Below are 27,574 nucleotides of genomic sequence, written 5' to 3'. Positions count from 1 at the left end.
AAAAAGTTTTGGACTGAATTACTGCAGGTTGCCGCAATTTGTGAGTCATGGGTGGCAATTTTATTTTTGAGGACTATAATCAAAGTATTGAGGGAAATTGGACACGTGAATGCTCCCTGGGAGGGGGGAGGTCTTTAGGTGCAGAGATATTTAGGGCTGCAGCAAGTCAGTTTTGACCGAAAGTAGTGCATGGCACCGATTACATCTTTGGGGAACCCAAGTTGTGAACGATATTTAAGAAAATGTTCACTTCTTAGCTTGTGTAGATGGGTACTATGGAAGGATTATAGAGCACGTGTGCCACTACAGAAAAACAGAATGAGATGTTTTCTTTGCAGCCAATTTATGCTTGCCTGGGCAGTTTGGGGGAATGTACCCATATCATTGTTCCTGTTGAACACCCCTCCACTGATGTTTCTACTCCAGAACTTTGTACTCCTGTGCAATACAAATTTAATAACTCGTATAGCTTGCTATATGTTGTCTTTGTTACAACGTGTATTTATTTTAGGTGAGGCTTACTGTGAACACAGCAGAATAATCAGCAGCCAGTCTTATCAACATTTTTGTTATATGTAGGGAGGAGCTGGAGACAGAGGACTTTGCGGGAGGGATAGAGACAAGGAGAGGAGTTGCGGCTGCAGAGGGGGCAGGAAATGAGGATGGGTGGTAGGCAAGTGTTGATTGGTTATTTGAGAAAATCTATATTTTACTGGTCCCAAGGCAGGGCAAGTGGCTGCTTCCAGATCTTGGAGCAATTAATGTGTTTCCAAAGACACAAAGTGGTCGTTTGCAGCTGATAGTCCAGGTACTTTGACTACCAAGGGAAAAGAAATGTGTGTGCTGCCAGAGTTGCCAGCATGTGGATTCTGGGAGATTCCATGTTTTGCCCGCATTGCAGCATCTAACCAGTGACCTAAGAAGTTGTGATCTGCAGGTGGAGATGATCTGGGCCTTCATCCCTAGGGTACACGATACAACGTATGAGAGCAGATCTGGATCTCATCAGAGATTTGTGTGCAGGAGCTGTTTTCTCAGATTTCTCTGAGAGTCTGAATAATTGCTACTGCGACAATATGAAAGTGATTAAGTATTGGAAGAACATTAATCAGGAAATTGGAAATGGGCTGACCAGACAATGTGCACTATATGGCATAGAAACATTACCTGCTCTGACATCTCACTGTTTCTTGGAGATGGGACACATCTACTGGATAGGGATTAGGGGATCTTTCTCTCAAACATAAAACGCTCAGTATTTTGGAACAGAAATCCTGTCTCAGTTCTTCCACCAGCCCTATCACAAACTCCACCCTCAAACCATTTTGAAACATGACCAGGAGCCCCATTCCTCTGTAACATGGTTGTCCTTCGCTCTAGGCACTGCGTATGAGTCAGTTACAGAAGGGAGGTAGTAACAGCAATAGAGATGTTTCTATACCAGGAAGTAAATGCATTCCTGGAAATGCATTCCCTACTTGTGATGTGGGGGCGGTGAGCACCTGGGTACAGTAGTGGGGAGGGGGCCAGGTTGGAGGGGGAATGCAGTTGAATAGCTCAGGGGCATGGCTAGCAAGGTGTGCCAAAACCAGCTGATGTGTTGGGAGGGAAGGCCAGCTGGTTCAATAACACACTTGTGGGACATGCTATCTACAACTGCCAAAATGACAACTAATTCCTACCAACAGTGTATCTTTTTCTGTTGGATAAAAAAATATATGAAAAAACCTGGAAAATTCAATGGCAAAAAACCCTATGTTCATTCAAAGTTAAGGTATATCGTCCCCTTGCAGAACGCTGGGTTGAACAAGACTCAAACTTCTGAACATCAGGATATCTAGAGTTAAGGTTGCTTTTGCAACCTTAACTCTGTCCTCTTTCAGCAGTTACACTCTGTTAACACACATACCTTTACTCTGCCAAGCCCACAGTTGCTGAAATGTACAAGCTCTTCACCTCCCTTTACAAGGCATTCACTCTTACCCACAGGATTCCATCGACCACTATTATAGAACAAAAAGAAAAACAAAACTGGTTGCCTTTCTTCTGTTCCTCTGGAATAGGCAGTAGCCAATGGGAATTACTTGCATACACTCAAGGTGCAGTCAGCATGTTAGGTGTACCTAAAAGAACTGATGGAGGCAATAGTTGTGCCTGCTTGATAAAGGTGTGTTTGTGATGTAAGGAGCTGTAAGTGTGAGATGAGATCTGTGTTTTGCATCCTCTGATGTGTGAGAGCAAAAAGAAAGGACTGCAGGTGTACCTTCAGGTTCTAGTATGCATCATTTCAGTGCAGAATTGTGAACATTTAGGGCTTCTGATTTTAGGTTATAACTGATACTCTAATAAAACACCCCGGTTATGAGAAAAATGAAATGAGCAATTATCCAATAAACACAAGAAATGGTTACTCAATTCATGTTGACTTCATCCCTTTCACAGTGCAGTTTGTTTATATAGGTAAATGTCACTGCTGCCTGGCTTATATCTAAGGGATTGTCTACCCAGAGCAGTAATGTGGACTATGGGGATGTGATTTCTAAAGCACACTAACATATTACAATTTAACTAGTCCATGTAGATCCTGCTTTTATGCACTAAAGATTCCCTGGAGTGCTTTAACATAGTGCTATATGAAATAGCACTACGTTAAAGCGCAGTAGGGACAAATACACCAACCAGGGGTTCAATAACAAGGATGTGAAGCTTAAACTAATCATGTAGGGCATTTTTTATACCTGTAATAAAAAATTAAGTAGACAAGAATTTTGGGAAGTACCTGGAAAAAAAATCTTATTACAGTATACAAGAGATCCTTGAAACCCTCAGACTTCTGAACATCTACATAGAACTCAAAAAGTGCTAAAAATAAGCCTAGAAAATGAAATTAACAAACCCTGAGAAACAGAAGCTCTACATACATTATGTAATTAGCAGGACATGGGGGGGGGGCGTTATTACTAAGGGTATTGTCAGTAGTGAGCTGGGATATGAGAGCAGAGTAAGCATTTATTATCCACATGGACTCAAGTGTGGTCAGTGTCGGGTGTAGCTGGATTGATTGGTCGAGGCACTAGTTAACTCTGTTTTGTAGAGATGTGTTTGTAAGATCTGTGGATTATTTTGAGGTGTGTGACGGAGCTGTGATTGTGATATGAGGAGATGGATGCTTCATACCCTCTCACGTGAGGAAAGGAAAGAGCTGCATGTGTACCTTTAGGATGCAGTATCCATCATTTCTTTGCAGAATTGTTATGTCAGTATCAGGACATAGGGCTTTTATTACAAAGGACATTGTCAGCAGTGAACTAGAATATGAGAGGACTAATACTTTAATGATGGTTAAATGAAAGTGTAGGTTAAGGTGTTATGCTCTAAGTATAAGGGAGTTTTAAAAGGCTGTGAAGTGATTCTTCAATTGTATACATGTGATATTCTTTCTGGGCAGTTGGCTAAGTGTGTGAGTGTATTCCAGGATCTGGAACCTCCTGAATCTTACAGTACCAAGGGCCAGTGTCGTATATGTGTATCAGATGGAATCCTGTGGGTGAGAGTGAATTAGTGGTAAAAGGAGGTGAAAAGTTTGTACATTTCAGCACCTGTGGGCTTGGCAGTGTAAAGGTATGTGTATTAACAGGGTGTAATTGCGGCTTTGCTGATAGAGGGCAACCTTACCTCTGCATTTCCTGATTTTCAGATGCTTAACTCATCATTCTGCAGGGGGACGGCATGCCACCAAACAACTTTAACTCTTTGTTAAAGTAGTTTTTTGCCATTCAGTCATTTTTAATCTACTGATCCAATGCTACTGAGATAGACCCTGACTACTAATCAACATTAAAGAAGAAAATCTGCTAAGGTTTCAAAACCTGCATGTTAATACTTTCCTCAAGGGTCACCTGTGTAGAGTAGTTATTTTCTTAGCTAGGGCAAATATTGTCCCACGGCAGTTGCATAAATTACAAGGTTGTAGAAACTACCGTAACTCTAAGGGTAAATGTGAAAAGCACTGTAATTATTCCTCTGCATATTGCAATACCAGATACCTTTTGGGTTATCTCATCTTTGGCAGAGCAGTCATTGATGCCTTTGACATTTTTCAAATTAGTAGGAAGCCATAGTTCTCAGGTATAGAAAAAGGCTGCCACTTACTCTAATGATACAATAACTGTATTGTCCTGATGAATTGAAGGAAGGGTATAATCTATCCCTGGTGGTTGAGTTGTTCTTAGCAAACCAATTTTGGAAACATTTGTCTAGCATCCTTTGTTCTTAAAAACTAAAATGAACCACACTAAAATAGACAGGTCAGCTTAACCATCAGTGCCCTCATAACAAATTGTATGAAAAGACACTTGAGGCATAAAGTGCTACTGTAATTCAGTTTCCCCTTAAGTATTCAGTCATTTTTCATGTTTATTTCTCTAGACTTCATATGAAAAGATTTGAAATTTCATTCCATAAGACAAATGTTTAAACAGCACTGCAACTGTTATCTTTATATAAGTAGCTAACAACAGGCACTCCAACTTCTATCATTTTCTGACATGTGGAGAGGTGTGTCCCCCAACTGTGGAAATTCCCTGACTGGATACTTGATTCATAATTATTGTATTTAATCCTAGGCAGACTGATTATTGAAGAGCAAGTATGCTGATACAATTTGTGCATAGCCTTTAGTCTATTAATAATCAGTAGTAGGAAAATACTCACACTGAATTATGTTACCCTGCAGATTTTGCCAATGCATTTCGATAGTTTTTCATATGGACCAGGTTTGAGATGGGCATTCTGAAGAATACCAAATGTTCCAGGCCATTTTAACTCTCCAGGTTTTTTTCTTAAAGTGCATTTGAGTGCTGTTATTTTCTCCTGTTGTTTATTTCCATTTTTGCTCCTCATATCACATATGACACAGAGATAAAAGCTACTAATCAAGTAAGGAAACTGAAAGTTGTCACATTTACTGAATATTCATAAATGACCTTCAGGTGTTCAGACAAAATTAGGTATTGTGTCCAGAAACCTTTATTCTAAAATAATCATGTTTTTGTATAAACTGGTTTTGTTCGATTCTTTTAACAGTGATAATGGTGCTGAATTTACTTTGATAAAAGACCCGCTTCAGATCCTAGAAGAGATTGTTTCTGCAGTCCACGCAAGTGCTGAAAAGGGGTAAGAATGTATATGGATACTGTTAACCTGATTTTTAGTGGGTTGTATATTATTATAGGCTCGCCCATGATCTGATCATAAGATAATCAAGTTCTCGTCCTGAAATCAGGCTACAGAGATTTGAATGTAGAGAGTTCAGTATTTTGCAACCTCAGGGTGTGTGGCTAGAATGCTCATGCTGAGGTCAAAGCTGAGCTTTGGAGATTTTTATTAAAATAAAGGAAAAAGTGATCAAAGCTCGAAACCACAGAATCAAAAAGAAATAATAGAGTTCTGTGGATACCTGTGGTATCATTCCTTACAAAAGCTGCTTAGACTTGCACATTCACACCCTTCCTTAGCAGACCTGGTGATGGGAGACAGAGGACCAGCCTTGTCTCTGGTATGCCAAATGAGTCCGATGCTTCATGTTCCTCAGTATCTGAGATGGTGGAGAAAAGGGTCAAATGTTGAGTGGCTGTTGTATTGAAAAAGCTAAGCTAAAAGCTAAAGACAAAAAGAACAAAAGGGAACTAAACTAGTTGGATAGAGCACCCCTTTGCATGGTGGTTTTGCCCTTTTATAGGGTCTTGGTACCCTTCTAAATATTCATGTCAGTGCCCAATGTTCCATGCCCAAATCTTATTTCCTCACCCATATAAGCTTAGGGCACACTTACTCTAGAGCAGGGGTAGGCAACCTATGGCATGCGTGCCGAAGGCGGCATGCGAGCTGACTTTCAGTGGCACTCTCACTGCCCGGGTCCTGGCCACCAGTCCTGGGGGCTCTGCATTTTAATTTAATTTAAGTGAATCTTCTTAAACATTTTAAAAACCTTATTTACTTTACATACAACAATAGTTTAGTTATATATTATAGACTTAGAGAAAGAGACCATCTAAAAATGTTAAAATGTATTACTGGCACGCGAAACCTTAAATTAGAGTGGCTAAATGAAGACTTGGCACACCACTTCTGAAAGGTTGCCAATCCCTGCTCTAGAGGCTAGCGTATTCATACATATTAACAGCATAGCCATACATACTAATGCCACTTAGCTCATTCTTGAAACCCGTTACCTTTGGCCTGGACCGTTACTTCAACGTCCTTGTGGTGTACCTCGTGGTTACCAATAGGTCCCAAAAATCTTTGGTAAACACATTCAATTCCCTAAAATCTAAAGGGCAACTGGTAGGCCATTTATCTATGCCAAAGGTTATAAATACTCATGCTAACTTGCTTTAGTTAATCGTACAGAATACAGGTCTTTAGGTTCCTTGCGTATGGGCTGTAATACGTCATAGGAATCCTTTTGCTAACACTGTCAGATTGTTTTGGTCACAATGCTATGACAAGGTACAGTATTGAATGTGGATACTTTCCTGCAAGGGAGTATATGATGAATTTATTTCTCACATGCATTATAAGACACCCATCAGTAGTACTTGACTTTTGCATAATTTAAAAGAAAAAGCATACTATATCCTACAATCCCTTGCAATTATCAGACTGAAAGGACTAGAGCCAAGAGCCTAATTACCAGTGGGGATTGCAACATTTTGTTGGAAAACATCCGAACAAAAAGATCTATTTTGCATCCTGCTGTAAAAGTGACAGAATCCCACGGGGAATTAATTCCAAACCCTAGAGCCTGCCACCAAGAATGCCTTGATTCTAGCTCCTGGAAATTCATCCTCTGAACGACTTTCACAATCCATTAGTTACATGAAAAAGAAAGCTCTCCCACCCGTCCAGTTCCTTGTTAATAACTCCCACTCTAGGAAAAAATAAGGCTTTACTTAATTATGAATCGATCCTCATCAGTTTGCTGTACAACACTCATTACCATTATACCTATTTTTGACTAAGCCATAACCAGAAGCAGCAGGCATGAAGCAGGGGGGAAGGTAAGGTCTGTACACTGAATCATTGTTCAAACTTCTAGTGCTTTAGTGTCCTGCCAATGTTATTTATCATTTTATTGGTTCTCTTAGCATTGCTACTCTTATGGTCGTGTCAGCACTTTCATGATAACTCAGCCCTAAAATTTATTCTGGACTGAAACATGGCATACAAATCACAGTTTGAGAGAGAAAATGTAGTATACCAAACAAAACCAAAAAAACAAAAAAAAAAAGTGGTCTTACGGAGTTAAACAAAAAAGAAACTTAAGTCAGATATGTGTTTGTGAGCTTTTATAACTCAATGTGATGGGTGCTTTTCATTGACTTTGTGGTAGGGGGAATCTCACATCTTTTCATTGGCCTCCATAATTACACTTCTTAGCTGAGAGAACTGATCCCTGGAAGAAGTGTTGAGCCAGGGCTTTTGCAAATTGCTTATCTAAAGTAACACTGTGCGTTGGGAAGAGGCAGAACTCCCTCCTCCTCCCCCCACACACATTAAGGTATGTCTGCACAGCAGCTGAGAGATGTGATTTCTAGCAGAGGTGAATATAAACTTATTTCAGAGTAGTAGCTGTGTTAGTCCATATCCACAAAAAGAACAGGAGTACTTGTGGCACCTTAGAGACTAACAAACGTATTTGAGCATAAGCTTTTGTGGGCTACAGCCAACTTCATCAGATGCATAGAATGAAGCATATAGTAAGGAAATATATATGCTCATACAGAGAACGTGAAAAGGTGGGAGTTGTCCTACCCCATTACAGACAGTTTGACAAAAGGTGTGAGAATGCTTAACATGGGGAAATAGATTCAATGTGTGCAATGGCTCAGCCATTCCCAGTCTCTATTTAAGCCTAAATTGATGGTGTCTAATTTGCATATGAATTCAAGTTCAGCAGTTTCTTGTTGGAGTCTGTTTTTGAAGCTTTTCTGTGGCAAAACTTGTTAGTTCTCTTTGAGCTAGTGTCTAAAACTAGCAGTGGCCATGGTAGCACAGGCTGCAACTTGGGCTAGCTGCCCCAGTACATCTCTCGGGGGTCAGGCAGGTCTGTATTTGAGTGCTTAGCCACAGCCACACTACTATTTGTAGGTGCTAGTACTGGCTCTGGGAATCACACCTCCCTGCTGCTTTGTAGACATACCCATACTTAAGTACCATTGTCAAGCAACTCTATATAAAGGGCAGGTTGGGGCATGCTGAGCAGGGAACATTAGCTGCGCCCCAGCTCAGCTTAGTTGTAGAAGATCTGAAATGAGTGACTTTAGACCCTGTCCTTGGCAGACAGCAGCAATGGACTTACAGTTGAGAAAACAGAGTCTAGTAGGATCCTCACTTCCACCTCTGTTTAGCACCTCAACAAATAAAGTGAGCAGTGTGTGTGTGTGCAGGTGTCCAGATTAGAGTTAAGAATTGGCTATTCTAAAAATGGCTAGATAAATTAAACTATTGCCAGTTTTTTCTTCCATAACCTATAACAACTTTGTTTGTTTTTAACCCCAAACAGCCTAATAGGAAACTGCAGTTTAAAGATGCTCCGCTGTGCATTATTTCTTTCCGCGTGTTTTAGTAAGCATTTTTATGGCTCATACACATCTTTGATATAGAAGCCGTCTCATCGTGTGCTTGATAACCATGTAATGGGGGGGGGGAATCCAAATATTACAGTAACCAGACAGACCAAAACTGTATAATAAATGCTTTAAAACCTGCATAATCCTGTATTTCTCTTTCAGTTCCTATTATAGGAAACTCCAAAACACACATGATTTTCAGAAGCAATTCCAGAGAACCTGGTTATAGCACTGAGGTATATACCTACTCCTCCCATTTAAGATAGTGGAAAATTTCTCATTAACTTGAGTTAGAGCAGGATTGAGTGCTTCAAGTAATAGTCCATCACAAATAGGCACACTTATAGGTGAGTTTAGGAATACACAATACAAAAGAGAGGCCAATATAATCTGTGTCCTGAATGTTAGGAAAACTCACTAACTCTCCATGCATTTCTTGGCTTTCACTTCTTGTTCATAAGTGTTTGTATAGAGAACTTGAGGTCAAGAGAATGGTGCATGACTGATCTTGGCTTCTTCTCAGTAGCTAGCGCTAGGGTCTGAGAATCAGCCAGTCCACCCTTAGCCCAGAATGGAGTTTAAATTTCAATCTCATAAATACCAGGTCTATTAGGTCTTGAATACTTCAAGAAATTACTGATATAAATGTACCACTGTAATTATACCTGTACAGCTCCCCATGTGGACACTCTTATTTGAGAGTGAGTTGCCTTTTTCTAATGTAGCTTATGTAGCTTTCATTTAATTTTGTTCAGCAAATTCCTTCCCAGTCTGTCTCCACCTCCTCCCCCTCCCACCCCCCAGAATATTTATTTGATTCCAGTTAGAAGGCAGAATTGCCAGTTTTTCATCTCAATAACACACAAATTGGCCTCCTCATATGGTTGGGCCTGTTGTGTGGGGTGCTGTAGAAATGGTCCAGGTTCCTGTTCTTTGTCCCATTTTTTAACATCAATGCTACCCCACTTGAGTCTTTAGTTGCAGCAACACTTCTGGTCAAAAGAGGCCTCATCCCCTTTCCCATTGCTTCACAGACATATCACTGGAATGGGTGCAATGGTTCACTGTGTAGTTAAGCTTCAAATGCAGTTTCCATAATAACACTCTCCATGTCCAACCTATTTGGGGATTGCTCTTTTTAAAATTCATTTGTGGGTGAAATTTTCAATTTTTATTAGTCCAGAGATTATTTTGATTTAAATTTGGATAAAAAAAATGGTTATAACACAGATCGTGACAAACCACCCTATTCAGTGCTAATTTGAACTGTTTCCTTTTGAAAGGAGCTGTCTGGAGTCTCTCAGTTTGGGTACACTGCTAACACTGTGGCATTTAAACACTAATCAAGTGTGAAAATCAATGTGACTATGGAAAAGATTACTCAGATTCATTTAAACATACTTGCTTACCTCCTTATACTTCAACTATTAAGACAGCAAAGTATAAAGCTTCTGCTTCAAGAAAGTCATAAAAAATTGAGACGTGAGCTTGCCTAACTTTTGAGAAATATTCCAACAGTTACTTTTAATTTTCACAGTTTTAATTTATGGTTTGAATGCCACTCGTTCAGCAGAGTAATTTCTAATTTAGCTCAAGTTCTGAGATAGATAAGATAATAATAGAGGCTAAATAATATTGAAATCCTCACAACTGAAAACTTAAACTGTCAATGTTTATTACTTCAGACCTTCAAGATAGGATAAATTGGTGTTTTCTGACTAATACTACTTTGCCATCTGTCTTGTTAGGACAAATAAAGGAACATTAGTTATAAATTACATTTCACGTGGAGCCACTTTCTTAAAAAAAAACAAAAAAAACCAACCCAATGATAGTTTGAAATATTACCAAAGAATAGCAGAACATTGTATACAGATTTATTACATGGTAGTTTGGAGTCTGTATAGGACTGGGGACTCTTGCCTACAACTATTCGCTGATTTTACTAACCTGTACACTGTAAATACAGTTTAATAATCAGAATGCATTTATTCTAATGTACTTCATTATATGATATAATCTATTCATATTAATTTATTTTCATTATCTGCAGTGCCAACCCCCCCTAATTTAATTATAAAACACCTCTTTTTCTTCAGGCAGTGAACCTATGGGTGCTCCACTTCAGGCGCCTCTTGCATTCTTCATCGGAGATTTTCAGTTAGCATTGTCCATTCAGCCTACGCATGCACCCTGTGCCTCCTCACACCAAATACTGAGGCTATGGAAGTGTGAGGGCAAACCACTCTCAGGTACTTCTCAACTGCCTCAGCCTTAGACACAGCACTAGTCTGGATTTACAACTGTGCCAATTTGCCCACATCCTGTCCTTTGGAGACCACATTGCCTATTTCCAGCATGCTTGGAGGCAGATCACTACAGACAAGTGGATCATACAGGTCATAATATAGGACTATGTCATCCATTTTACATCACTCCCTCCTTTCCACCCCCCTTCCCTGTCCCTCTTCAGGGACTTCTCTCTCAAGCTTTTATTGAGACAAAATTGAACTCTCTCCTTCGATTAGGAGCAATACTGCTGGTTTCTCCTCCTTCAAGGGATTTTACTCAAAGTATTTCCTTGTGCCAAAGAAGGATGGAGGTTGGAGACCGATCTTATATCCAAGATTTCTACACAAGTTTGTAAAGTTTCAAAAGTTTAAAACGGTGACTCTGGCAGCTATAATTCCTTCACTAGAGAAAGGGTATTGATTTTCAGCCCTCAGCCTACAAGATGCCTATTTCCATATAATGATATACCAATTGCACAGGAATTACCTATGCTTCACTATAGATCAGGATCATTTTCAACGGGTGCTTCCTTTTGGCCTTTCCTTGTCCCCAAGGTTGTTCTCAAAAGTCCTGGCAGTAGTGGCTGCTTACCTCGAACAAGAAGCGATCCTTGTCTTCCCAGACCTCCACAACTAGCTGCTCAAGGGCTGTTCTGACACAGCCAGAATTATCCTTATAGTGCCTAAGGGACAAGCTTGGCACCCTTAACTGCTTCACCTATGTATCCAACTGTTGTTCTAGCTCCCAGCCATTTCTCATCTCCTGTAACGGGATGCAGATCATGTGGTTCTTCCCAGCCTAGTGGGTCTCCACCTTAGGGTATGACTCCTCAATGGTTCACAGGGCTAGAATCCTCCTGTTCTACTGAAGTACAACAGTATGACTGAATAGCCCAAAGAAATCAACCAGTACTACTTTCTGCAGAAATGGAAAAGATCCTTCCATTGTTGTTGTCATCGCTGCCTCCTGCCTGATTTGGTGCCACTTTACCATTTTGGATTATCTGTTGCATCTAAAGAAATCAGGGTTATCTATTAGTTCAACTAAGATCCATTTGGCCACAGAATCAGCCTTTCATCCTCCATTAGAAGGATTCTCCATATTTGCTCATCCAGTATCATCTAGGTTTATAGATCAGAAGGTCTAATATCTTACTCCATTAGGATGTAATCCACTCTATTGAGCCAATACCTTGGGCTAATAACACACACTGATACATAGTCCTTATATGATAAATTACCTCAAATTATTTGTCCAAATGTAAATGTTAAAAAATTAGTTATCTAGTCCATATTACCTATTACCTATTGCCAGACAGAGTTTGAGTCATTTAAATGAATGCTGAATGCCCTTCTAAGATACCTGTTCCCATTCCAATACCTCCAATATCAGTTTTCTATGTCTGTACTCAAACATTTCCAGATTTATTTTGAGGGGGATGAGGGAGAGCAGAATGAAATATAAACTTCTGCAGGATAGGACAGAAACCAGGGAACTGGTCCTCTGGACTTTCGCTGAAAGTGATTGTGGAGAGGAGCCCACCCAGAATATCTGGTTGGAGTTTGGACATGGTTATAAATAGAGCAGCCATCCTAACCTACTGTTCCATTGAGGTCAGTCCCCTTTACAATTTCAACAAAGGCCAAATCCTGTACGCCACTGAGGTTTTTTTTTTTTTTTAAATAAAGGTACCCATTTCCATTGAAAACTTTGCAAATCTTGACTACAAGAGTTGAAAATATGCTTTAATTTCTTAATTGCTTCCAAACAGAGACATCAAAATCTCCTGTCCTAACAACTTATCCGAGAGTTAGTGTGCAGCAAGCTGGGGGTCTGAATCAGTGTGCCATGGAACTCCTAGGGGCATGGCAGCAGGGCCACTCTGCCAATTAGTGTGCAACAAGGTTGTGCACTGTAGATTCACACCCTGGCTTGCATTGCACTAAGTCGCCATGTAGATAAGCCCCTAGGTTATCAATACTGTGCCCTTGGTCATACTCTCATGGCCCTATGGTGAAGAATAGTATTTTTTCCTCACATAGAGCTATTCTCAGGCTTGAAATGATTCAAGCAATTGAGACCTCAATATAAACAAAACCAGGTGTTTAGATACTCTTACAGTTACAACACTGTTGTCTCCACACTAGAGTAGGAAGATCTGGAGCAAATGTTGTCCACCTTTGAAGATGTGCATAAGACTCAGACAAACAGGCAGATCTAAAGGACTAATTGCCAAATTGTACAGTAGTGGATGACACTAAAATAGATGAGTCACAATATATAAAAGAATTTCAGGAAACCACAGAGAATGGTACTTTGGCTGGTGTCCTCCAGTATGCCAGAAAATACCACCTCGTCATTGATGAGTGAATTCCAATGGAAAGTGCTTGTGTGCTTCTCCAGTCTATATCCTGGTAATGGCAACAGAATGAACCAAAACCACCTGAATTCCTGTGTTAGAAGTTGTGGACAGTTCACTCGCTATGCACATTACATCCCTTTTGGGTTTCTCCAGAGATCCAAACATGAAAGTTGAAAGAAAACATTTGATAATTGTTCAATAAAAACCTTACCTACCGTGGACAATAGTATGTTTTGTTTTGTTTTTTTACCGGTAGGTAAAACATTACCTCTCTTGCCTTATATTCCTTGTACTGTTCGTAGTGCATAATGAAGGATACTGCTTGAACTCATATTTAAAAAGGTAAAAGAAATCTGTGCAATTGTATACCACTGTATTGTTTTCCAGAGGGCACTCCCTCAAACCTTTCCAACAAAGAATAAACACTGTGCAGAATATTAACAACTGCAAGAAAATCATCACTATGCCAGTGCTCATTTAAGAAAACCTTGCATCTGAGGTGCAACTAGAATACAAGAAACTAGATAGTCTGAAAGCAATATTCTAGCCAAAGGAGAAAAAAAATCCAACAAATGAGAAATGGCACTAATCACAGCTGGATTTTTACAGTCCCAATTTCTATTTGAAGATTGCTGGGCTCTTGCCAATATTTATACAGGTCAACCATAATGGCCCAAAGCTAAAATCAGCTCTGCACCCAAACATGGTGCGAACTTGTTATCTAGTTACTGATATTTATATAGAATGATTCTGCCCCAACCATTCATTTCCCTAGCTGTGGAATATTAAACCATCCCTACAATATCTGCCATTTACAGACTCTTGGATCACAATGCCACAACAAACACTTATCTATACACATTTGTCTAGAGATTATATGCTACAGCAAATTATTTATATTCTGCATGGATAGAGCATTGTGACACTAACTGTGCATCAAACTCTGCATAACAATCTTGTGACAAAACAAATTGTATCATAGTACTTGCCTGTGCATCTATGATATTGCCATATGTTTTTAACCTAGGTACCTATCTGTAAATGTTTTTTTAAGATACAAAGATCATATTAAAAGAGAGGGAAAGTTTGATGCCAAGCTAATTACCTTACAGGGAAGATCCAGTCTTCAGAAACTATGCAAATGACATTAGTGTTTCTTTTCAAGCATTAAAAAGTGACAGGATATTTCTACAACCTTAGTTTTGAATTGTGGTGCAATTGAAGGGAACAGAGTACTGTAGATGTGATATGTGTTGGATTTATTAAAGTAAATGACAGTGTCTCAATCTTGTTTGAAAGATTAATTCAAATTTACTTGAGTATGAACGCTGTCAAATGAACTGAAAACTAGCTAAAAGCATAAATGGATAGATAACAGAATTTGATCATTTTAGATTCAAGTTCTGTAAAAAAGTTGTGCTGTGTGTCTCCTACATATACATTTTTAGCATCCTCTTCCTTTCCCACTAAGAACAGACATTGGTGCTCATTGACAGCCATACATTTGTTAGACTAAAATAATCCATAGATTCTCATGGAAGAATATTTAATTGGCTTCTTGCTAATTGTAATAACATTAACTAATTTAAATATTTCAGAATGAAAGGATTACAAAAATGTCATCTAATATAATTTAGAGTAGAAATGCATGAGAAGAATCCATTACTGCTTAGTAAACAGCAGAAGCATTAATACAAGCCATGCTCAGATGAATAAGAATCATGTTAAAACCATTTTGCAATGCACATGGATGTCTGTATCAGGGCAGCTGAGGTCAACAGAAAAGAGGGGAAGCTTTTATGTAAATACCTTTAGGAATAATGAACCTAGAAAAATACCAAAAATATGTTTAAAAGAACTAGGATTATTTCTAAACAGTGTTTTCTCCGATTTAATTGTTAGATGATGCTTCAGCTGCTTTTTTAAAATGTAATGAATTCAGTCACTGCTATATCTTATCTTCAGTATTTGAAATGAATGTTTCTGTAGTTTTTGTGCCATATTAATGATTTAATTATCCACAATGACAAAATGCACTACTTGGTTCTAAAATACAGCTTAGCCCTTAATTTTCACCTGTAAAACCCTAAAGGGTTTGGGGACTGGCTTACCTAAAAGAATCTCTCTCTTCTTGTGTGATGATGGGATAGTTGAGATCCCCCAAAGCACTCAACCTGCCTGCCCCTTGTATGCCAGTGGGAGCTGGTGATGTAGTATTTTGGTTGGGAAGGGCAGAGAGAGCAACACCCCCATTCCCCCAAACTTTTCATAAGATTCCTGATTGTTTAAGGTAATTACAAAATTATTAAATCAGGTTTAATTCTACTAATTTTGCAATTACATTTAAAAACTGGGAAGATTGTGTGTGTTACTAACCACTTGGGTCTGATAAACACAGTGCCATGGCCATGCGAGGATGTTTTTGACCACTGCAGGGGGTTCCTATGCCAGGGCACCCACAGCCCATCAGTATGCATGTCGTGCATGGTGCATACCATTTTTGTCGGCCAGACTGGGGGAGACGTTGCATTGGTGAGATCTCCTGATAAGATGATCCCATCCCAAGCCGATGTACCTTCATGGGGCATGAACGCATGGCTGCTGCCAGCACCATCGCTGCAGAGAGCAGAGTGCTGGACTGAGAGCACTAGCTCAGGCAACGTACTCCCCCCCCCCATCCACAAAGCTTGTTACCCTTTCAAAGAAAGGTATTAGATTGGTTTGACATGATTTGTTCTTGACAAATCCATGTTGAATGTTACTTACCACCTTATTATCTTCTAGTTGTAATTCCTCTGTAATTTTTTTCATAAACATTCCTACAAGTTTCAGAACAAGGTTTTCATTTCTGGAAGGGTCATGACTGGAACTCCTTTCCCACTTGCTTCACCAGTGCCATGGTTTGATGACTTTTGGAGGACATGTGAGATGAGCCTGTGTTCTCAGGCCTTTCCTGGAGGGTTTTGTTGGCGTTGACTGATGAATGGGAGATGATTGTGATAGGCTGGTTGGAGGTGAGGCAATGAACAGGTATCTAATGGAAGCCATTTGGGGTGACACTGGTATGGTAGATAAGTTGGGGTTTCCAAGGATTCAAAGATTAGTTTAAGATTCCTTTAGGAATCTGTTAAAATATGCATGTTTGTTTTAAGTATACAATGCGCATAGAGTCAGTAGGAGTGCAGTATATTTATTTAGATAAATAAATACAATTTGACATAATGATTTAAATTATTCCAACTACTCAATAGCATTGTTTAGACCTAAAATGTAATTTAGAAAAACAATATCCTAGAACTGCATCTTTAGAAGCAGTGGCAATACTTCCCCGCCTGCCACCCCTTTTGGCATCCTTCTCAGAAAATATCACAAAAGAAACAGTACAGTCTATTGATTTGTGAATATACTTTTTAAAAAAATTGTATGTAATTTCACACCTGTACCTGTCACATACGTTAGTATATCTTGAATGCTTATAACTATTCATCATATTGCATATTTAACAGATACTTCCTTGTATACTGTGTGAATTCAAAATAAACATCCTTATGCATATATACTTTAGCTCAGTTCATAGCTGTGCAACCTGGCTAACATCCTATGGACAAAGTAGAGAATATACTTCTTGGAGTTAAAAGAAGCATCGAGTCTTTAATGTTGGTTTTATTATTACATTTATTTAAAATACAATTATTTTAATATAAAATCCCCAAATTATTAAAATTATTAGAAATTGTGTTCATAGACTCTGATCATTGATGTTCAAAGTATTATGTGTCCCCTTTTATCTGTTTACTTTTACATTTTGTATTACAACTATTGGAATGACCTCATTTGGAATGGAATCATGAAAAAACAATTTCTTCATGAGATTAATAAATGCTTGAGAAGTTTTATTTCTCTGTAGTTCATATTATGTTAAATATTGAAATGTGTTTTGCTTTCTATATGCTAGGAAGACATAATATTCCCTGATTAAACTCTTACAGTTTAGAAAATAGTGTTTTTATATATAGCTGGTTCTTCATGATTCCTCTGTGATGACTCTTAAAATTGATTAGTGTAGAAAAGTACTTAGAATGGATTTTTAACTGAGGGTGTATCTATTTAAATAGCTGTAGTAGATGTTTGTTTCATTTGATGTTTGCAGGATGGATGTATATGAATTCTCTTCCCAACAAGTTTCATTTTTTAACATGATAATTTCTTCTCCGAATCCATGATCATCTATATTGTCACTTATCCTAGATCAGTCCTTTTGATTGATCTTGTAGTGCTAGTTCTTAAAATCAGAATGGCATTCTGACCTTAAAGTCTATGAGTCTATGATAGTGAAGTTGGCATGCAATTAATTTAATTTGAGAACTCCTTTATTTATTTTCATGTTCATAAAACAGCAGAGTGGGTTAAGTTCCACAGGTTAACAGTCTCTATTTCAAGGTAGCCAAATATGTAACCAAGTAACATAATCAATAATACAGAAGACAATGCAATTCAGAGGCACTGAATCTCTGTGGTTGTGTTCAGGTAAGTCTAACTCACAGCTGCTTATGCCACAATCAGAATTAGAAGAGTTTACAATGTCCCATTAAAGTTGTTCACAGCTAAACACAGGACATATTTGTTATGTGGCTATCAGTGATAATGTCTTTAGAAAATGGATTAAAATGACTAAGTATTAATTAAAGCTTTTATTTTATTTGGATTACAGGGAGAAACTAGTTTCTTCAGATGATCTATTGGAGTGGTTGAGACCTTTCTGTGGTGATGATTCCTTGCCAGTGAAGCCCCGCATTAAGGTGCTGCAGATTATGGAGCAAGCATTTCATCTCAGTGATGAGGATAGCAGGCTACTTGTGTTCTTCAGAACTCAAGCTGTTCTCAAAGCCTGTTGGCCTGAGACAAAGGTATTATTATTTACCCTAACATTAAGTGATAGTGTATTACCGTGTTTCTCTTTTAAAAACTGTATGATTGAACTTTGTCAGTTTTGTAGTATGAACCATATAGGCAGTTACAAATGCATGCTATCAACAAATGAAGTAGCCCTTTTTCTATCCTCATACCAACCCAGGATTGTAACAAATTGTGACCTGAATTAAAAAAAAATGTAACTAGGAGTAGTTAAATACTGCCTCACTTATGGGCTGAGCATCCTCAGCTCCCACTCCCTTTAGTGGGGACCAAGGACACTTGATACCAAACAGAAGCATGCCCTGTGCCTTTTTTTCTTTCTTTCTTTTTTATCCCCCCTCCCACCCTCTATATACCCCTCCGGTATTTGCCGTTTTTTCTTCCCCCTCTTCTGCCACTTTCCCCTGTCCCCTCTGTGGTGTACTGTGGTGTGCATTCTAGTGGTTAGAGCAGGAATTGTAAATGTGACATTTAGATTCTCTTCCAGACCCTTTGACCTTAGATATGAATTTTATCTTGTCTGTGATTCATGTTAACTGTCCTTAAAAGAGAGCTAGTAAGTGTAATCTCACAAAGGTGTAATGCAAGGGTTAATTAATATTGTGTTTATACATGACTTTGAGATCCTCAGATAGAAGTACTTTGTCATAATCACAGGGCTGCTTGAACCTATGTCCCCTTTCTGGTCTCCCTAAGTACACACCCTCAGCTATTGCCCACATGCCCTTTACCTGACTTGGGGGTGGAATTTTGCAGTTCTGTTCTTAGACTAGGAAGTGGGTGCAACATACCCCATGAATACCTGCCATTTATTGCTGTGCAGGTTTGATTGGGCACCTGTGTTTCGTCCCTTTGGGAGTCTGTGACTAGTGTTATACAGTGACAAGCAGCCTTCTTTGAACTAGTAGGTTTATTTAGCAAATGGAAACAAAGCAATTGGGAAAATTATTTTCAAATAACAAATACCCTATTTACATTTTTACTCATTTAATTCTACTCTTTCCTATAAGCTAACTTAGATAGTTTTCTGTCTTGAGTTAAAGGAACAGAACAGGCCCAACTTCCATCCTTTTAGCAAAACCAAGAGTTCTTGGGACCCAAGCTGGACTCAGTTTTCCTTCCAGAGAGAGTGTCACCTTGTCTGTTTTCCCCCTCAGGAAAATTCCCTTTTCTCAAAGCCCCACCCTCACTGTGTGTGCTTGAGCCACATTAGAAAATTATGTTGGTTTAATTACACTGCTCAGGTGTGTGAAAAATTGTTAAGCCAACCTAAGAGTAGGTCTATACTTACCTCCGGGTCCGGCGGTAAGCAATCGATCTTCTGGGATCGATTTATCGCGTCTTGTCTAGACGCAATAAATCGATCCTGGATCGATCCCGGAAGTGCTTGCCGTCGACGCCGGTACTCCTGCTCCGTGAGAGGAGTACGCGGAATCGACGGGGGAGCCTGCCTGCGCATGTGGACCCGCGGTAAGTTGGAACTAAGATAGTTCAACTTCAGCTACATGAATAATGTAGCTGAAGTTGCGTATCTTAGTTGGAAGTGGAGGGTTAGTGTGGACCAGCCCTGTGTCCCTGTTTTAGACAGTGCTAGGTTGATAGAAGAATTCTGTTATCATAGCTACTGACTTTCGGGGAAGTGAAGTACCTAAGCTGACAGGGAGAATCCCTCCCGTCCGCTTAAGTGGGGTCTACACTGAATCACTACAGTGGTGCAGCTGTGTATCTGTAGCATTTTAAGTGTAGACAAGCCTTGGGTCTCTGCTGAAACTGTCTTCTCTCCCTAGCATTCTAACACATCATCTCAGACTATGTTTTCACTAAAAAAGCTGCAGCAGTGCAGTGCGGCTGCAGCAGTGCAGTGTAGACACTCACGACAGTGAGTTAGTTCAATCAGGGAGGGTGAGGTGCTCTGCTAGCAGTTGAGGTGTGAACACCAAGGGAGGAGAAACTGCTTCTGTAGTTGGTTAGAGTTCTCCCATCGCTGTAGTTAATCCACCTCTCCAGCAGGCATTACTGTAGGTGATGGCCAGTGGAGTTCTGTTGATACCTTCATGCCTCCAGCTTCCACCCCGGTCACACCACACGATCCATCGTCTACAGCCAAGCACTGAGGTACAATCGCATCTGCTCCAACCCCTCAGACAGAGACCAACACCTACAAGATCTTCACCAAGCATTCTCAAAACTACGATACCCACACAAGGAAATAAAGAAACAAATCAACAGAGCCAGACATGTACCCAGAAGCCTCCTGCTACAAGACAGGCCCAGAAGAGAAACGAACAGAACTCCACTGGCCATCACCTACAGTCCTCAGCTTAAACCTCTCCAACGCATCATCAGTGATCTACAACGCATCCTGGACAATGATCCCTCACTTTCACAGACCTTGGGAGGCAGGCCAGTCCTCGCCCACAGACAACCTGCCAACCTTAAGCATATCCTCACCAGCAACCACGCACCGCACCATAACAACTCTAACTCAGGAACCAACCCATGCAACAAACCTCGATGCCAACTCTGCCCACATATCTACACCAGCAACACCATCACAGGACCTAACCAGATCAGCTACAACATCACCGGCTCATTCACCTGCACGTCCACCAATGTTATATATGCTATCATATGCCAGCAATGCCCCTCTGCTATGTACATTGGCCAAACTGGACAGTCACTACGCAAGAGGATAAATGGACACAAGTCAGATATCAGGAATGGCAATATACAAAAACCTGTAGGAGAACACTTCAACCTCCCTGGCCACACAATAGCAGATGTTAAGGTAGCCATCTTACAGCAAAAAAACTTCAGGACAAGACTCCAAAGAGAAACTGCTGAGCTCCAGTTCATTTGCAAATTTGACACCATCAGATCAGGATTAAACAAAGACTGTGAATGGCTATCCAACTACAGAAGCAGTTTCTCCTCCCTTGGTGTTCACACCTCAACTGCTAGCAGAGCACCTCACCCTCCCTGATTGAATTAACCTCGTTATCTCCATACTGATTTATACCTGCCTCTGGAGATTTCCATTACTTGCATCTGAAGAAGTGAGGTTCTTACCCACGAAAGCTTATGCTCCCAATACTTCTGTTAGTCTTAAAGGTGCCACAGGACCCTCAGATGACAGAGACCACCTCTGGCAGTATATTGCCCTCTAACATCTTTGAGCAGGGGGTTGGACTAGATGACCTCCTGAGGTCTCCTAATCTTCTATGATTCTATGTTGTGTTTGGATATTGGTTAGCTACTTCCTTCCCGTACCTCTAATTGCATGTCTTAGTGGTCTCCCATCCAAATAGCGACCTATGCCAACCCTGCTGAGTTTGTGAGATCCAACAGGATGTTAGCTGTATGGCTAAAGACAACACCCCAACTTTCATAAGAATTGTGTAACACAAGTATACAAGACCCAGGTAGGAGATGGAACTGCCTGTAGTTCTTTCCCTTTTACAAAACTGAATGTACTTTTTTTTTCTTGGAAGAGAGAGAAATGTGTACCATTCTTGTTCTCATCACAGAAAGGTCAAATTCAGATAGCAGCAAGAAGAAATAGATAAATATAGTGTATGTTCTTTAAAATATTGTGCTTTGTAGAGGGAACTGTTCCAGCTATTATTAGTATGGGGAAGGGAAGGCATAGAAAATTATCTTGCAAAAATGCTGCTACAGGTCAGATACCCCTCATAGCACAAGGCAATTCATCTATCCCGTCAATGTTTTACTCTTCAGTTGCTGAGCAAACAAGGCATAAATAAGAAAGAGTCTAGTAATACCTTGTAACAAACAGCCAAGTGTGTACTCTGTACCCAGTAAGCTCAAATCCTTCAGAACTAATAAGCTATGGGTTTTGTTTCTTAAAGTTTTAAAAACAGTTTGTATGTTTGACATAAGCAATAGCTGTTATTTAGGCTTTTCCTGATACAGAGTATGTCAAAGGACACCTCTCAGTATAATTTTTAACAAGTTTCAGTATTCATATCATTACAGTGTAGATGCAATAATGTACACATTTGGATCATCTAGCAAGCTCAAAGCTTTGGTTCTGGAGAATTTTCGGGTGCTTTACCCTGAACAACTAGTGAAATGATTCAGAGTGACAGCATATAGAATGGTATGTCTAGCAGGTACCAGTTGAAGTTCTTTTTACCATTTCTAAAGAAAACAATTTAATGAACTTCCTTTTTGTGTGCATGTAATATCATGGGTTGGTGAGTAACCCAGAATATGGTACTGAGTGAGCTGTTGTATTTGAAAAAGGAAATGGAGACGCCATGAGAGTAAATAAGCCTGGTTTTTAGTTCCTGAGCCTTCACAAATTAACACATCCACACTGATAGTGGGATATCTCTCGAGTCATCAAATTTTGCAGATTAGCCAGTTAGTTTCCACATATAATAAAAAGCAGAGAGAGTTTATCACACACTGTGCTGCGTTTCTTTATATGGCAAATGTCCCATTAGTTACTTGTCACAGTGTTTCATGGTAAACTAGTAAAATACAATCTTAGAAATATAAAAGTCCAAACTACAGAGCTCAAGCAGTTACATCTTTTGCTGAAAACTGAGAGGAAAGCAGTTGGTTTGTACATGTGGAAGGAGTGCACAGGTAAGCAAAGCATAAATTAACAAGTTTCTATTGCACTGTGTTAATACTTCTCGCTTATATTTTATTCAAATATCCCAAAGTACTTTACAGAATTACTGTCCCAACTTTACAGATGGAGAAACTGAGGCACAGAGCTAAAGTGACTTATCCAAGGTCATATAATGAACTGGTTGCAGAGTTAAGAATAGAACTCAGGACTTCTGAGTTCCAGACTTATGCCCAAACTGCTGGACTATGCTGTTTTGTTACCTCCTTTAAACTATTCCTACTTCGTATTTAACAAGACTGCTGTCTCATTTACAAGGTGACCCTTTCTCAGAATAGAGTGAACAAAATAGTGCCCTTTGAGATGTCAGTGAAAAATTACTATCCCAATTTCACCTTGGGACTTACAGATAGAAATGTATTTCTGAGACTTCTGTAATAGTTGACATTTAAATCATTGCAGACGTGGGGTGCTTGCTCTTTCAATAGTTACAAAATATCTTAATTTTATTTCAGTGTCACATTATTTCAAAAATTGTTTATCCTTCTTTGATAATTGTTTCATTCCTTTATAATGTCCTCTCTTTTCCCCAATCCCTCTCCAATACCTAAAGGAACGCCAGATATTGCAAAGGATGGTTGTGGATTCTTATTGAGTAAAGATAAGTTTAATGATATTGCAATGTTCAATTACCAGAAAATGTGTGAAAGCCACCCTCAGTATGTCTAGTAATCCTCTTAGTCGGGCTTTGCACACATCAAAGAGGGACTTAATATTTAATTATGCTCTAGGTGCTATAGGTAGTGGTCCCACAAATCAATATGCTGCTGGGAAACAGGCCAGCTCGTGCAAAATTAAAAATGTACTTTATGCAGGCAGCTACCTATCTAACCATCAGAAACACAGCAATTTCCAGTTCTCTAATGATTAGTTAACAAAATTAAAAATTCAGAGGTCCTCATTTTTCAAAGGCTTCAGAGTCCTTAATTCACATTCCAGTAGCATCCCACAGCTACTGGCGGGAGGAGGCATGTGTTGTTTTAATCCCCTTGATACATTTTATCTGAGCTTTTCAGGTTCTGTAATTTTCTAGTTAACTGGTGCATGAAAAATATGGGTCAAAATACTGACACTTTCTTTAAATATATATATATATTTTTGGGGTAAGAGAAAATGAGTGCCTTAGAATTTTCATGTTTTAAATTTTACCTTATCCATTGAGGATAGATAACTCATTCCCTGTCATTATAAATGAGAAATAATAGAGTTTATAAGGACTTCCAACAACATGACTAATGTATGTATTATGTCTACTTACAGCACATGTGTGAACGCATTAGTCATTCAATTTGGTCACCAATTCTACATAATTTACAGTAGTAAAAAGTTAGAGCTTTACCCTGGCAAGCAGAAGCTACTGTAGGAATATAAGACCTTTAGCAAAGGTTCTGTATGTAAACCAATATTTATTAGTTAGCAAGTAGGATTGTTTAATTATTATAAGAATAACATTGGTCATTTGTGTTTGTGTGTGACTTGAATCCAAATAGCATGCGTAATTGAGAGAAGGTAATCTTATATAGAGTTTCCTTTAATTTTGGTATATCAGACATTGTCATGCTCTTGAGGCTATTTTGGAAAATCAGGAAGTTAACTAAATATGAATTTGGAGCCTAACTTTAGGCTCCTGTTTTTTTTAAATTATAGCCTTGAAAAGTGGCATGAAGTGCCATATATATATACACACACAGTTCTTTTTATTATATATATGTATATATATAAAGATCCCTCAGTTCTTTTTATTTTATATATATATATATAATAAAAAGAACTGAGGGATCTTTTAAATAACAGCATTAATGTACACGTTAATGTAATGCTTTTCCTGGAATTTCATTCTGGAAGATGTCCGTCTCCACCCCCAGCCATCCAGAAAAGGTATGTAGAGGACAAAGGCAGTGTATGTTGATCTCAACACCTAATTAGAAAGAAGATACTGAATTATTGTCCAGTCTCTCTTGAGTGACGGAGGTCTTTAATGTGAACACCATCAGACAGTAGTGGCCTTTGGCTGTTACTACTCTTGACTGAATCCGTACTGGCAAAATAGTAGCAAAGGTGCTATATCAGTTGTCCCTGAGTCGTCTTGTTCAGTGGCTGAGTGGTTAAGGCACTCAACTACAGTTGTGAATGTCCTGGGTTAAAGTTTTGCTCAATCTCACACTGAAAGGCCAATTCACCCAGCTACAGAGTGGCCTTATCCATCTGGTTAGGGCAGTCAAAGACCATCAGACATCATTCTGGCTACATCACTCCCTTGTGTAACATTGGCTATGGAACTGATGTGCCTTAACCGCATCAGCCTGATGAGCCATTCACTCTGGAGAAACTTTTGACATTTTGTAACCTCTGAAACCTTACTTAATACATAAGAATTAATGACCATATCTATTTTTAGTTAATGAATTAATTAGAAATTGCTTATCATTGCTTTGAATCAGGTGTTTATAGTGTATGTGGATTTACTGAAGGAAAAACTAATCAAATGAGAAACATGCAGATTTTTAATGTTAAACTGTAAAAAAAAACAAAAACAAATAAACTCAATTTGCTGATTATGCAGTTTCTCCATGTGAAAAAGTGCAGCATGCATAGCTTCCGAGAACATCATATTCAACTATGTGATTCATTAAGCAGTTCCTATAACATGCAGATGGAAAATTGATCAGTATGCACTCAAGCAAAACAAAGAAAACATCAGATGAAATGAGCAGAAAGATACAGGACAGTTTAAATGCACAATATATGCATGTTAGTTTGAAATATGGATGTAGATATAGATAATTTACAAATGCCTTTCCCATTCTATTAGGGGATGAGAGTATCTTATCTAGTATTCTGTGGCCAGTATTCTGTGGACAGATATGTCAAAGGAAGATGAAAGAACCCCCAGGAAGCAGATGTGGGATAATCTAGTCTCCACATTAGGTCACCTCCTTATCCTTTATTTCTGGAGATTGATTTAAAACCTGAAGCATGAGATTTCATATCAGTTTTATTTTTTTGTAAACAATAGCTGTTTTAACTGTGGATATTTTTGTAATCCATATATTGTAAATCGCTTTTGGAATCTTGCTAAATTCTTGGCCTCAACAACACCCGGTGACAATAAGTTCCATAGTCTATTTATATGTGTGAAAAGGTATTTCCTGTTTTGCATTTTCCACCTGTTAATTTCAATGAATGTGCCCCTTTGTTCTTCTGTTATGGAACAGAGAGAATAGAAGCTCACTATCTACCTGTAAGATTCATTACCGTTATTTATATCATTTGTTAATTTATGTATTTTATCATGTTGTCATTATTGTCTTGTTCCTAAAGCGAACAATTCTAATATTTTCATCTCTTCATATGAGCGTTTTTCTATGTCCATAATCACTCTTATCGCCTATCGCTGAACCCACTCTGATTCTGCAATATATCTTTTGAGATGAGGTGACTAGTATTCCAGATGAGGCTGCTGTATTTATTTATATAATGACAAAATATGTTCTGTATTATTCACAATCTTATTCCTTATGCAACCTAACATCTTGTTTGCTTTTTTTTTTTTTTTACTGCACCTGCCCATTGAGTAGAGGTCTTCATTGAACTGTCCACAGTGACTCTCAGGTCACTTTCTTGAGTTGATACAATTAATTTAGAACCTTGTAAGATATGAGTTGTTTAATTTTTTCCTTCCAATATGCATTACTTTACATTTATCAGCATGGGATTTCATCTTCTGTCAAATAACCCATTCACTGAGCTTAGTTTAGGTCCCTTTGAAGTTCCTCATGGTCCTCTGTGATCTTTACCAACCTTAATGAGTTTGTGTTATCTGCAACTTGATACTTCACTGCTTACCCACATCTAGAAAATTAATAAATATATGAAATAACACTCAATAAAATAAACTCAATTTGCTGATTATGCAGTTTCTCCATGTGAAAAAGTGCAGCATGCATTGCTTCCGAGAACATCACATTCAACTATGTGATTCATTAAGCAGTTCCTATAACATGCAGATGGAAAAGTTATCAGTATGCACTCAAGCAAAACAAAGACAGCATCAGATGAAATGAGCAGAAAAAGATACAGTACCAGAGATACAGTACAGACCTATAACAGAACCTTGAACCTATTAATCTTTTGCCATTTCAACTGACCATTCAATCCTAACTTTTTTGTCTCCTAGACCTTTTTGGTCCATGACAGTACTTTGCCTTCACCCCATAATCTAATTTCTTGAGAAGCTTCTTGTGAAAGACCTTTTGAAAGTCAAAATTGTCAGATGGTTTTCCTTTATCCCCAACTTTACTGATGTGTTCAAAGAATTCTAATAGATTAATTGGACACAGTTTTCCCTTGCAGAAAGCATACTGGTTAGCCTCTATTATATCATGGTCTTCTATATTTTTGTCATTCTATTTTTAATAATCGTTTAAGCCAGTGTACATGTATGGCTTATTAGTCATAATGTCTCTGTAATTAGTCTGTAGTTTCCTCTGTAACTCTAGAGCCTTTTCTAAATATAGGTACAATATTCTCTATCCTCCAGTCCTGTGGAATTGTAGCAGGTATTAATGAGATCACATATTTTTGTTAGCAACTCAGCTACTTCATAATTAAGTTCCGTCAAAACTCATATATGTATACCATCTGTGCCTGTTGACTTAATGCTTTTTAAATTATCCATTTGTTCCATGCACTTGATGCAATGCAGATTTAGGT

At 38.8% G+C, this 27,574-nt stretch overlaps 1 protein-coding gene across 1 annotated transcript in view; it reads left to right on the top strand.

Annotated features, from left to right (window-relative positions):
* The window catches only part of NBAS (NBAS subunit of NRZ tethering complex), a 343,164-nt gene that overhangs the window by 266,202 nt on the left and 49,388 nt on the right, over positions 1-27,574 (top strand). Inside the window, exons 47-48 of the mRNA XM_034766908.1 lie at positions 5,086-5,175; positions 17,999-18,194. Coding sequence (XP_034622799.1) covers positions 5,086-5,175; positions 17,999-18,194 — 286 coding nt within the window. The remainder of the gene's footprint in view (positions 1-5,085; positions 5,176-17,998; positions 18,195-27,574) is intronic.

The sequence above is a fragment of the Trachemys scripta genome, chromosome 3 (assembly GCF_013100865.1).
Source record: "Trachemys scripta elegans isolate TJP31775 chromosome 3, CAS_Tse_1.0, whole genome shotgun sequence".
In the NCBI taxonomy this organism is placed as follows: domain Eukaryota; kingdom Metazoa; phylum Chordata; order Testudines; family Emydidae; genus Trachemys; species Trachemys scripta.
This window is presented reverse-complemented; position numbering and strand designations above follow the sequence as displayed.